This window comes from Geospiza fortis, unplaced genomic scaffold (genome assembly GCF_000277835.1).
Source record: "Geospiza fortis unplaced genomic scaffold, GeoFor_1.0 scaffold23, whole genome shotgun sequence".
In the NCBI taxonomy this organism is placed as follows: Eukaryota; Metazoa; Chordata; class Aves; order Passeriformes; family Thraupidae; genus Geospiza; species Geospiza fortis.
Window position 1 is genome coordinate 5,037,684 of NW_005054303.1, and position 13,036 is coordinate 5,050,719.

The 13,036-nt window shown below is 40.3% G+C and overlaps 1 protein-coding gene across 3 annotated transcripts in view; it reads right to left on the minus strand.

Annotated features, from left to right (window-relative positions):
• Positions 1-2,238: 2,238 nt before the first annotated feature.
• The window catches only part of BEGAIN (brain enriched guanylate kinase associated), a 113,918-nt gene continuing 103,120 nt past the window's right edge, over positions 2,239-13,036 (minus strand). For all 3 annotated transcript variants that reach the window (XM_031066291.1, XM_031066292.1, XM_014311807.2), the window contains 3 exons: positions 11,306-11,413; positions 7,578-7,661; positions 2,239-4,347 (listed from right to left, as the gene is read on the minus strand). In XM_031066291.1, the coding sequence (XP_030922151.1) occupies positions 2,974-4,347; positions 7,578-7,661; positions 11,306-11,413 (1,566 nt within the window). In that variant the 3' untranslated portion in view covers positions 2,239-2,973. The remainder of the gene's footprint in view (positions 4,348-7,577; positions 7,662-11,305; positions 11,414-13,036) is intronic.

Consider the following 13,036-nt stretch of genomic DNA (forward strand, 5'->3'; position numbering starts at 1 on the left):
TCTCTCCCTGTGGTTGTCTCGATAAATCTAAACTTATTGTGGCAAAATTAACCCCAAAATCCCAGAAATAAATCCTTTATTATAATATTTCAAAGTTATTTTTTAACAATTAAGCTAAGCCATAGTATATCTGTAAATATGAGGGAATTTTGGTGAAATATTGGAACTTTTTCTCATGTTCATAGGAAATTAGCAAACTTACCATCAGATTTTCTAATTAAGGAGAAATTTAAATCTACACATTACAGCTGAAGAATATTTATAGCTATTTTGATTGATTCAGTTGAAATTCATTAATATATTTTTCTGTAACAGAATTCATTACAGAAAAATGTTACAAGGTTATGGACTATTTCACAAAAAACCCTGTACTAATTGGCTGAAAAGGCTGGGTTTAATCTATGTATTAGTGCACATAAATTGAGAAAAAGAGTTAAGTCAAGCATAGAAGCAGACTTTGAAACTGCAGTAGTATGAAACAATATAATAGAACAGGATATTAAATAATCAGAGATATAATATCTAGAAGAAATGTAATTTTGTATAATTGCCAAAGTAGCACTTTAGGTCAAATAATGAACAATATTATAAAAGGATTAGTTCTGACACTGTGTTCCAGTTCATAAATGACACAATTTACTGTTTCATAGCTTACATATTTTCTTAGGTGAGATAACAGTTAATTTTCACCTCTTCCATACAAATCCTTATATTCATTGACCAGAGAAATTAGTGTCTTGCCTTAGGGATTGTCTGAATTTATATACCTGAATGAGTCAACAGTGAGGTTTTTTCACATCTGTTTTCTGTCTTGGTGTTTCAAAGGGGAAATAACAGCTCTCGTGGATCTCCAAGTCAATTTACTGCAGGTCACATCCTGCCATAAGTAGCTCTTGGCCTTTGGAAACCTCATTGTATGTGTTTATTATCGACTTCATGGAATTATTTGCAGCCTGCCCTACCTCTCACACTCACTGTGAGCAAGTTTGGGAGCATAAAATCACAAGGCCTGTGACAGTTTTGTACTGAAATGAGCACCGCTTTGGAGCTATCTCGTGCCTTACCTGTGAGATATTATTTGTGACCATTATTCTCCATGGTGCTGCAACAGACCCTGAAGGAACTGCAGGGACTTGATGCCTGATCTTCCAAAGAGCACAGCAAGTACTGGCACACATCAACAATGGACAAATTTTATATTGTACAAGGTGGAAATAGAGAGCAATGGGAGTTATGCCAAGTGCACTGAATCTGTGGCCCCAAGATGGAAGATACTTATGTGGGAAATGAACAGTTCTGTAGTCCTGGTTTGTAGTCAGTTGCCAGGTAACTGCTTTCAGAGAATCAGCAGAAAAAGTATATTTTCTTAATACCTATTGAGTAGATCATTATTTTAGCTTTACAAGGAGCTAGTTTATATTTCCACAGTGATCCCACTGATTACTACCACATACTGCACTAAGAAAGGTCTTTCCTCATACATGAGCTGTCAAGAGTCAGTATTTTAAGTATAGGATATGTGAACATGACTTAAAATAATTATTAAATATTTACTGCTGCATTCTACCTCTCACCAAGCAGGAATACTGAAGCTGGGAAGAAAATCTTCAGGATTTCCCTTTCTCTCCTTTTTGTTTTTCTCCTCCTTTCGTTTTGCTCTCTCCCTTTTCTTCCTGTCCCAGTTGTATACTCCATAATGGTGAAATGGTGAGAAACAGAAGAATTGCTGGAGGAAATGCCAGAAGTACAGGTAAAAATACATCTTCTTGGACTCAGGAGTAAAGGCTACAGATTTTCCAGACTTACCTTAGGCTTCAGAAAAATCACTGTTAGAAATACCAAGCTGCATAAGAAGAAAGGGCAGCTGTGGAATGTAACAGTCCTAAAGGCATAAAAGATTGTGTCAAGTATGTGAGTTAGAGAGGAGGAACTTACATCACTGGTTTTTGAGTAATTTTCTGCTCTCATTCCGTATGCAGAACCCTGTCTAGTGAACTCAAGACTGTGGATAAACATTTTTTTTTCCCTTGCTTACTTTCAACAGGCTGATGAGAAGTCATCCTCCCACACCCAGAGGCCATGGGCTGTGAACCAGTTAAACTCTGGGGCTTACAGAGAAAGAGAGACTCCTTTAGAAAGCAATCCAGTTCAGGAGCTTTAGCCATTAACTTTTGCTGGACTGATGCCCCTCAGAGCAATTCCATGTTCTACTGAATGAAGGGAAAAACAACCCCAACATATATCCACTGGTGTCTTTTATTAAGTTATGCAAAATACAGTATTAATTATGACACTGCATGCATTTTAGACAATATAAATGCAAGCCTACAGAAAATGTGACAAAGAAACCCTCAATTACTTTTGAGGTAGTATACAAGGAAAAATAGGAAAGCAGAAACACAGTGGATTAAAAGAACAAAATATTAGTATCACTTTGTGCATACATTAGTCACTCATAAATACATTTGTATGAAATAACTTAAGATACAATTCCATTCTTGTTAAAAAATATACTTCTTGAAATTCACCATTCTTGTTTTTTTTGATTTCACATGACATTTTATGGTATTTTATCAGGTGGGTTTATTTTTTTGTCACTGTCATCATGATTTTACCCTTTTCCTCCAAGAATTTAGGCACAGATGGCCTCATGCACAAAAATAAATAAGAAACCTGCTTGAAGGGAAAAGAATTCTGCTCAAATAGCTTAGGATAGTCTAATAAATACATTTTTGTTTATAAAAATATTTCAGGTTTATAAAAGAGGGGAGGGGACAGTCTCCCATGTGGAAAGGATGTCAAGTGAAAAGTGCTGTGTAACGTTTTTGAAGAGATTTTGTTTTAAACATATAGTACCGTTATGAATATATATTTCATAATAATCCTGTTTCTTAGAACCTTATGGTTTACTAGGAGCATCAAATGCTCTTTCCTTCCCTTTGTTTGCTGTCTTATTGCCATGTGGGGAGGTGCCTAGTTCAGAAGGGTTCCGTATAACTGTGCTTTTGTAAGGCTGTCCTTCCGACTCAGCCCAGTGCTCCCCGTCCGCTGGAACTGCGGCTGTTTGCTGTGAACCCCTGGATGGCTTCCTTGATCCATGGAAGACTGGTGGATTTCTGGAGCCTCCACTGAACTCTGATTGAGTGACTCTGCTGAGCTGTTGGGGCTCACGTCCACGTATTCTCTTTTCAATACCGGGCTATTTTCGATGTTTTTGCTACTGCATAACTGGACGGTGATCCTTTCGTTTTTTTGGTCTCTTGGTTCTTTTGTTTTGTAAGTGGGCAATTTGTCCTGTTTACAGCTTGTGCTGATGTCAATGTTCAGGCCACTGTCTGTTCTCAGGAAGCAAGAATCCACAAGTCTGCTTTGGCAGATGTCATCTCCCTCTGAGCAGCTGTCTGCTTTGTAACTAGCATAGATGGGGCTTGTTCGACTGTCCCCCTTCTTGATGGGGCTGCTGTAGTACTGCTCTGAGAAACTGCAGGGCGACAGCCTGCCAGCGTTCCTGTAGGAATACGCTCCAATGTCCTCCACGCTCAGCTGCCTCCATCTCCCTGGCAAGTCTTCTTCTGAAAGGTGGGTGCTCCTGCACTCGTTCCTCATTTTCTGGTTTGCCAAAGCCTGCTGCGGTGTTATGGCTGAGAAATGAAAAGGTTCGTTTGCATACGGGGGCAGAGTCCTGGTAAAAGTGGGCGAGTTCTCGTTGTCGTCAGCGAGCTCCATGTGCTGCGCGGGCTTGGGCTTGGCGAACCTGGGGCTCCCCTGGTGCTCGTACCCCGCGGGCGACTTCCTCTCAAAGAGCTCCTCGCGGTTGCTCATGTAGATCGCCTGCTGGGAGGCTGTCAGGGTGTTGGCTTGGGCGTTCTCCTTCTCCTCTGACGTGACGCTGAAGCTGGAGTAGGAGCTGGAGGTTGGCAGAGAGGTGATGTACTCTGGGAAGGCTTCGTGGGAGAAGCTGGAATGGAAACCGTCTTCTTCCACGGTGCTGTCCGTGGAGTTTTGGGAGCGCAGGAACCCCACGTCCTTCACCTGCGTGTCCACGCTCTGCCGCCTCTCCCTCCTCCTCTCCTCGGGGCAGTAAAGGGCCGTGTCACTGCAGTAGATGTCAGACTTGTACTGGGGTCTTTGTCCCACTTTTCCAGCAGAGTCCTGAAAATTGAGATCCCTCGTGGATGGGCTTGACAGGTGTGAGGACAAGCTGTGTGGGTCTGGTTTCTCCAGCACTTTGGCAATGACACAGGTGGGAATGGTATCGGCATAGGAAGTGTGGCACAAGGGGACAGAGAGGCTGCACCCGTGTTTTTCCAGGTGGATGCTGACTCTTTCCTGAAAGTCAGTTGGCAACTGCAACATAAAGAGATGGCAAGGAGAGAGGAGAAAAGGGTACATGTCAATAGAGGTGTCAGATGAGTGCTGTTTATGACATTACACAGCTCACCATACCTGGTTCTTTGTGATGGCCACAATCTTTGTGCATTTCTTGAAACAAATGTAATCAAATGCATTTTGTTTTTTACTTAACATTTCTACATCTTCATCTGCTTTTGCTCACGGATAACACTGTGAAACTGAAATGTTTTCTTCCAAATTAATTCAGGTTGGATAGGAATGATCATAGAATTGCTCAGGTCAGTAGAGGCCTCTAAACTCCTCAAGTCCAGCCATTAACCCTGCACTTCTTGGTTTATTTTACTGATGTAAATAAAGTATGTAGTAAACAACAATCTTAAAAAGGCAGGAAGGGAATTACAGCCGACAGAAACACTTTCCAGACTGTGTGCTTGGGTGTGATTTGCAGTTGCAGTGTGGGTGTGCAGAGGTCTCTGTGGGAGTGAGAAAGGAGGAAGAGATCATATCTATTCTGTTCTTCTTTTGTCTTTCCTCAAGCTCATCTTGTCTACAACCCCATGCCAAATTGGCTCCTGCCCTCCAGCATCACCTTTGATAAACAATGCTGTTTGAAGATGCAGAGAAGCTGACTGACACTTATAGAAGAGGCACTGGCTGCTGTGACAGGATTATTCCTGTGCTGGGAAGAAGCAGATCAAGCTGCCTTCCTTGCCCCTTCAGCTGGACACTGCTTGTCAGATCAACCATCCACATAAGCCTCAACACACTGGCAGAAAAAAGCACTAAGACCTGAATTCACATTGTGATTCCTGTGACAGAATTAATCAATAAGTCTGTTGTGTATCAGAAATCATATAGGTTTTTTTTTAGAAAGTCAGGACCAGGGCTGTGGATGATGGCTTCACCTGCCATTCTGTCATGTGGACCAGAAGAGAGAGAGAGATGACATTCCTTAGTGAAGCCTACTCAGGTATCACCAAGCACGCTTTCCTGACAAATTTTATCTGCCTTGCTCACTTGAGATCTCTAACAATGATCAGAAAGCAATATGAGACAGGTTGTCTCTCCCTATTTCTTGCTGGAAATCAGAATTTTTGGATGCATATTTGGAATAAGTTTTGAGTTTGTGATTTTGTTAGCTCCTTTGATATTCCTGTTGGTTTATGCCACTTGGGAATTAATCCCTTTGGTGCTGGGCTGAACTGTGATTTATTCAGCACTTTCTTTTTATAACTAGAAATCAAGTTCCTCTTTACAAAATAATCAATGGTTAACCTTATGACCTTAGCAATCTCACTTCCTCCTTAAATTTGTTCCTCTAGAGGAGAGAACACTACAAATACCTGCAGTTGTTCCCCTTCCCACTATTTTTGACAAAGGAAATTGAAGGTACCTGCTCCTTGTCATGGCCTCACATTTTGTAAGACATGGAGATCCTCTTTTAATTTCATTGGGAAGTTTTTAAAGCTATTTTAATCCACAAACCTCACCATGTTCAAAATATGGCATGTAGTGAAATGACATTCCTGTTATTTGTAGTAGGATGAGTGTTTTTTCAACCAACAGACCTTCCAGGATATTTTAGATTAATCATTTTGTTCGTAATTAACTCATATGTCCTCCATTGGAAATAAATGATATTGCCAGTCTGCTGGCAGGCAGCAACATTAGTCATAGTAAGTACAGATGCAACAAAGATTGAATAAACAGGTTGAAAAATAGGCCTGGTGTAAAAAGCCATAGAAATGAGGAAAAGAAATACAGTTAATTTAATGTGAAAATGCTGTATGGGGCAGCTCTTATTTTAGTATCCTGTAGCACCACTATTTGATCTGTTTTATACATGTTATTAAGATTATGAAATGTGTTAAAAAGAACATTATTTTGTGGGCACTGCACTGGAAACTGGAATTACTAAAATGATACTACTATCGCATTACTATATTTTACTACAGTTTAGGTTTCTGGATAACATACAATAGTTTATCAGGCAATATTTGCATTTTTAAAGAATTTATTTGCTGTGACAGCACATTCACAAGCTAAATTAATAAATGCTTGGACTAATGAGTGAAGATGCCTATTTAACTGAGTATATGACAGTCTGGGCAACTGGAGGAAGATCTCACATTTGTGATAGTTCTCTGCAAATAAACAATTAAATGCTTTAAAGGTCCTAATTAGAACAGGTAGGGTGCTTTCAAGTGTGAGTAATGTAATGGTAATTCCTTGATAAAATTTGCTAAGGGAAGTCAGTTAACAGGAAAAAATAACAGGACCAAGATAATGGTTAATTGGGAAGTTCTGTCTCTGTTCCATAAAATCTTTGTCTGGTAGACAGAAGAATCTTGCTCCATCTTTATTTGCCAGGGTTGTTCAGTGCTCTGAAGCCACCTACTGACTTAGAGATGGTTTGTACATTCCAAATTTAATTTTGCAATATTCCATTGCAGAATTGCACAAGTGGGGCCATTTGGGGGGATGATGTTGACCTGATGGGACTGAAGAAGGAAAGGCTATTCCCTGTAACCTTCACTGAAGGTTACTGTGTGAGGAAGGTGCTATTGCTTTGTGCAGGGCCTGGATCCCTAAAGAAATGTCTTCTTTACTAAGATAATATTTGCCTCCCCTTTGTGGAGCCTATTCCTCAAGCCTCGTTTCCTTGGAAGCGAGGATTATTAATTAAAGTCTACACCTTGGAAATCAATCACTCGCTGCTCTGGTTTCTTTAGAAAAAGATATTTGTTCTGGCAGTCCATTTTAAAATTCGGGTTTGGAAACTAGCTGGACTGGAAAATAGCTTCAGGAGGAAAATTGATTATATCAGAATCTCTGACGCCTGTGGCTTGTCATTTCCCTGCTCTCACCCCACTGCTCCTGCACAGCGTTTTGCACTCTGGAGTTCACAGCACTCCAGTGTTTTACAAAACCTTTGCTTTACAGGCAATCAGTGCAGACCCATCCTACGGGGTAGGAGAGGTCTGGGGAAAGAGAGTTCTTCAAGCTCCATCATGGGTGGAACAACACCACATTGGTGCTGTGATTTTGTCAGCACCTCCCTCGACTGCACAAACACCAGCAGGTGCACGAGGCCTCCTGCAGTTAAAGGAGGGTGTGTGGAGGAATAAAAGCCTTAAGGGCAAACAAATTCTGGAATTGAGACACGCAAAATAACCTGTTTTCCATACAATATTTATGTCATAGAACAAGTTTGGTCACATTACCTCTGAAAGTTTATGTGCCCTGTCATAGTTCTTGCTGCACTGGAGAAGCTGAGCAGCTAAATTGCAGTCCTTCCTGTAGAGCTCCTGGAAAAAAACAAAAAATAACCTCTTCTTTAAAGCTTGCAAAGTGCTTGTGGCTTTCAGCCTTTCTCCCATGCCTGATCAATCTTTTCAAAATTCACTTTGGGGAGATTTGGAGCATACCTTGATTTCTAAACACAATAAGATGCTTTGTTGTTTCTTGCACAACCTAGAGATATTTCTTCCTTTGCTCCGTGAGGGCTGCTAAAATTACTAAGAATAAACTTTTGAGTCCTGTTACAACAGGACAGTAATCTGCATTTCAGAAGATGGATATTTACCATTAAGAACTGAATTCTATACTGTTAACATGCATGCTACTGTGAAGGCTAAAAAACCATGATCTTTTAAGCAAAAAAGAAAATTTTTACTGGCTATTATCCAATTGAGCACTAAAATACTACTTTAGAAAGCGCTAAAATAATCTTATGAGACTGTGGGAGAAATTAATTACAGAAATATACGTTGTGTTGATTTTTTTAAAAGGGAGACTCTCCTTTTGATATTTCTGGATGGTTCCTGGCTCCTTTAATATCTTGCAGAATGCAGCTATAGAAATATATTAAATCTCACTGCAAATATTTGATACTGCAGAATAGAATATTTTCACTGGGCAAGAAATCACCGTGAGAATTCCACACAAGGAAGGAGAGAATTTAAGCAAGCTTCTTATACTATCTTGGTATTGAATGGCTCCCACAGCCTATTTAATGGGAAAATTCAGCACACAGATTTGCCCTTCACTTAAATTTGATTTAGCACACATGACTCTATAACTGTATCCTTCAACCAGTATCTCTGGCTCCCTGAAGGTAGGAGCTGTATTTTGTTTTTCCTTTTCCTTATCTAGTAGCATTAAAACCAAGGTTGGCTTCAGAAGCTGACTTTTTAGGTGGGCAGAGATGAGATATATGAAGCATGAAAGTGCTATGAGCACTTGGCTGTGTTAATCTCTAAAAATTAGTATGTGTTTGTAGACTAAAGGTGTGGAATACTGATATAATTTGGATTTTCTCTGATGTTGATGTCATAATTTTATTGCATGCCAGTTTTTATGGCAACATTAATTCTCTTAAAATCTTATAAAGAAATTTTCGGTGAAAAAGAAAGTTCCTCTGTTTTAAAGGACAATTTTAAGGTATTCTGTAATAAGAGAAGCAACAAGATGTTCTTGTGAGTCTTTCAGTGATGGGGATAGTTGTCCTGTGAACATTAGTTCATATTTTTTCACATTCAAGCACCTTTAGACACTTTTGTTTTGTGATTTTTTTCCTCTGTCTTTGTGAGATTTTATAAATGCCCCTTCTGCTTCAGATGTACTATATTCATTTATCTGCATCTTAAATTTTATATTAAGACACACTATTTTCATTCCTGAAAAAGAACCCAAGAATTCAATTTAGAAGTAAAATCTGTTCCATGTGCATGTGACTTGGATATGTTGCATATACATTAAACCCAATATATAGTGCTGCACAATGTACAGCACAGACAGGTACCCCGAGTCCCATATGGCCTTTCCAGGCACACAAAAATGGGATCTCTCCAGAACCTAATCCTTTCTTCAAAAGCTCTGTGCCCCTCTTCCTGCTCAGTGGTTGTCATGGAGAGCACGAAAAGCGTTTCTGACACTTTATTTTTAGCAGCTTTAAAAATTACTACAGAAAAAATTACATGTGAGCTACATGTGCCACGTGTACTTTATTCTCAACCTGCTGGGCCAAGCCATGTGACTGGGGTGACCTTCTCCCCTTTAATGTTTGCCTGAATGGAAATCAGCCATATCTGTGGCAACTGGAACAATAACCGGCAATTAATGCCAGAAGTGTTTCCCACAGTTTAAAATATGTTTTTGTATCAAAAGCATCATCTTACATTTCTGTCAGAAGAGAAAGGGAAAATATAATTGAAGAAAGAAATATTGCTGAGACAAAAAACATTCTCCCCATGTAGGATTCTTCAGTTTATCACTTTTGTACTTACTAGGTATAATATTAGTGGCTTGTTTTGTAGTCCTTTATATTACAATTTGGAATATAACGTTGACTCTTATTAGTGATATTAGACATAATCATAGATGATCCTGAGCTGGAAGGGCCCCACAAGGCTCATCAAGTCCAACTCCTGGCCCTGCACATCCCCAAGAGTCACACCCTGTGCCTGAGAGCTTTGCACAAACCCTTCCTGAGCTCTGTCAGGCTTGGGGCTGAGAGCACAGCCCTGGGGAGCTGCTCCAGAGCCCAGCCACCCTCTGGGTAGAGAACCTTTTCCTGACATCCAACCTAAATCTCCCCTGACTTAATTTTATGCTATTTTCTCAAGACCTGCAAGGGCAGAACTTTGTCCATGGGCCAACCCCAAGTCTGAAGAGGTGGTACTGTTATTTGAGGCCTCTGGACCATGTTCTAGTGCTCAGAGTAAAACTATCAGTACTGAAAACACCTCAAATGTGGGTTCAAACCTGACTCCATGAAGGAGTATAAATGCATGCATACTTGAAGGGAGATTTCTGCCGCTTTCTTCCACCTCTATTTTAAATAAAAAATAACTCCACTGATTTCAAGTGAATTAATTTGGAGTTGTTCCTGTGCTTCCAAAACCTGGATGTAGCCCATTACTTTTACCACACTCCATTACTTATAGCTGTTAGAGTTATAAAGTAAGTCTTTCAACTCAACTTCTGTGAAAGTTAGGGGTCAGATTGGGAACTTTTTACTTCAGTTGGAAAGCTGTTAATTGCACAGGCAGAGTTCACATCAACAGGCATTTTAATGAGATTAAATGCTCCCAGCTATGATTAAGAGCTCATGTGAAATATGGGAAGATTGAATGTAAGATGCTGGAAAATAAGTGCTTACAGAAACATGTCTCCTGCAGATGAATTTTTTATTAAATGTGGAAGAAATGGCACAATAATGAACTAAATGCCTGCAATATTCCTCTCTTTGCTGTCTTTGTAGGTTTGTCTCAGGAAGGATTTAATGAGCTTGTTGCCAGCTGCGCTACTCATGCCATTTTTCAGTAGTGTTTAATGAGATGGAGGGTGACAATTGCCAGAGATGTTCCCTGTTTTGTCCCACACAGAGACAGGCCCATTTTTACACATGAACAGCTGCTGGGGAGAGCCTGGCTCCTGCTCCCTGCAGGAGTGGTCTGAGCGACCAGGCTGGGTCAGTCCTGCCTGCTGCCAGCAGAGCTGGCTTGTGCTGAGCTTTTCGGTGAGCAAAGACCAAAAGATTAAAGAATGGCAGGAAATGTAGGGCTCTACTCCGTGCCTAAAGTCCTTCTGATGAGTCCCCACTCCACACACGTGTCCCTGCAACAGCTCTGACCATGTGCTTGCACCAATTTGCTGTACTGATGGCAAAATCAATGTGGGAATATTGCAATCTCTTAGAATATTTTTTCATCAGTTTCAGGCTAGACATAAGGAAAAAAATATCAATGAAAAGTTTCACCACAACCTCATAGCATAAGAACTGGATTTACAAAATGATGGGAACAAACAAAAAAGCATGAATTTACACTGTTGAGGTTACAGGTTACCTTTTATACAAACATAAAATACTATTCTATAATTTCATGGGAAGCACAAGACCCAAATTTGTTTCTGAATATAATCTCAAAATGAATAATTAAATACTTACATTGTCTTCTGACAACTTATCTATTGTCACCTTGGCTTCTATTAAGTGATTATTGAGTGCAATTATTTCATGGCTCAAAGCCCGTTTTTCCTCTTCGTAATGTTGACCCTGCGTATAAAATGGAGTAGTCAGTGTTTTTTCTACTGTCAGAGTATTTCAGATAAAGGTCCACTGGTTGATGTCATTCTCAAATCCAGAGAAAAGCACAACAGACCAACATTTCTTTTTTCTTTCTTCCTGCCCCCCTCTTATTAATGTTCTCCATTATTTTGCTTAGGAGATGAAGTAAAGTTCTTTAGAGCTATGGAGGTCAGACTGAGCTCATTTAGGAACCTTCACAGAAGGCTCCAGTTAGCCTGTGCAAAAGCATTCTGTTGAGCACCAATCAATACACCCCTTCTTAGTCACAGGACAGGGTCTCTAACATGGAAGAGACTGGAGCTGCTCTTTACTACAAGAATGTTTCACTTAAGCTGTTATTTCCCCTCCTCATAAGGAAGGAAGGACAATATTTAAACAGAAAAGCAGTTGTGTTTGAGCCAATTTAATTTTAGCTGTTGACTGTTCTGGCTGATTTAAAAGCCCTGATTAAGGTTGTTCATTTCTCAAGGTGAATGTTTACCTGATTGCAGGGTTAGCACTCATTAGCAGAACACAGTCCACTGTGGCATATCAGGAAAACAGTCTGATTCAAATTTCTTCCTGCCCACTAATTTAATCTTGTTACTAGTAGGATGTAACTCTTTATTATAAATGCAGAAAGATCAGTGGAAAGAATGAAATGCCACTAGCCCTTCCCACCTTTGGTTTCATTTTGATACACAGTGCTTATTTACTGCTTCTTGTACCAAAAATCCTTGGGTACAGTCATTTATAACCCTGCCTCCAGCCTTACACTGGTGTTAAAAGGTATGGCAGCTTCTGGGTGCTCTGAGATCAAGGCATCCTCTGTGCACTCACAGCTGCAACAAGAAGGTTTCAAAAACATCTTGGGGGTGTTTCAGAAAGGTACATTTTCATAGGAGCAGAAAGTAGGGCAAACCCTAATACATGTCTGTTTTGTTTAGTGAACTCAACCCAGTGACAAATTCTCAGTCTCAGTGGTGCTGAGCAATAGGACAAGAGGCAACAGGTGGAAACTGGAACATGGGAAGTTCACCTGAATGTGAGGAAGGAATTCTGTGCTGTGAGGGTGGCTGAGCAATGGAGCAGGGTGCCCTTAGAGGCTGAGGAGATATCAAAAATCATCCCGGACACTATTCTAAGTGCTCCAGAGTACTCCATTTGAGCAGGGAGACTGGACTAGATCTCCAAGTGGATCTAGTGGATCCATTTCACTTCTAGTCCCTTCCAACCTCAACCATTCTGTGACTCTGTGGATGTCACTTCCCATTTTTAGTTGTGAAGGACTGAAATTTCCCAAATGCCATATTGCCAGGGTCACACAAAAATCTTCTATCAACACACACTTGACATTGTCGGCTAATTGACAGCAAGGGGAATTGGGTGTTTTGAAGTCCGAATGAATATCAAGGTTAATTATCCAGCTGCAAAGCACCAGCCTGTATTAAAGGAGGGTGATTAAATTGGAAGTGGCAGCTCTCATCCTAAGCTGCTATTTAAAGAAAAACACCTTCTCAAATGGTCTAAGCAAACCCAGAGCTTGCTTTAAAGCGTGCAGATATGATTGAAGTGTCTTTGTGAAGGTCTGGGCTGGCCTGCTCTAGCGTC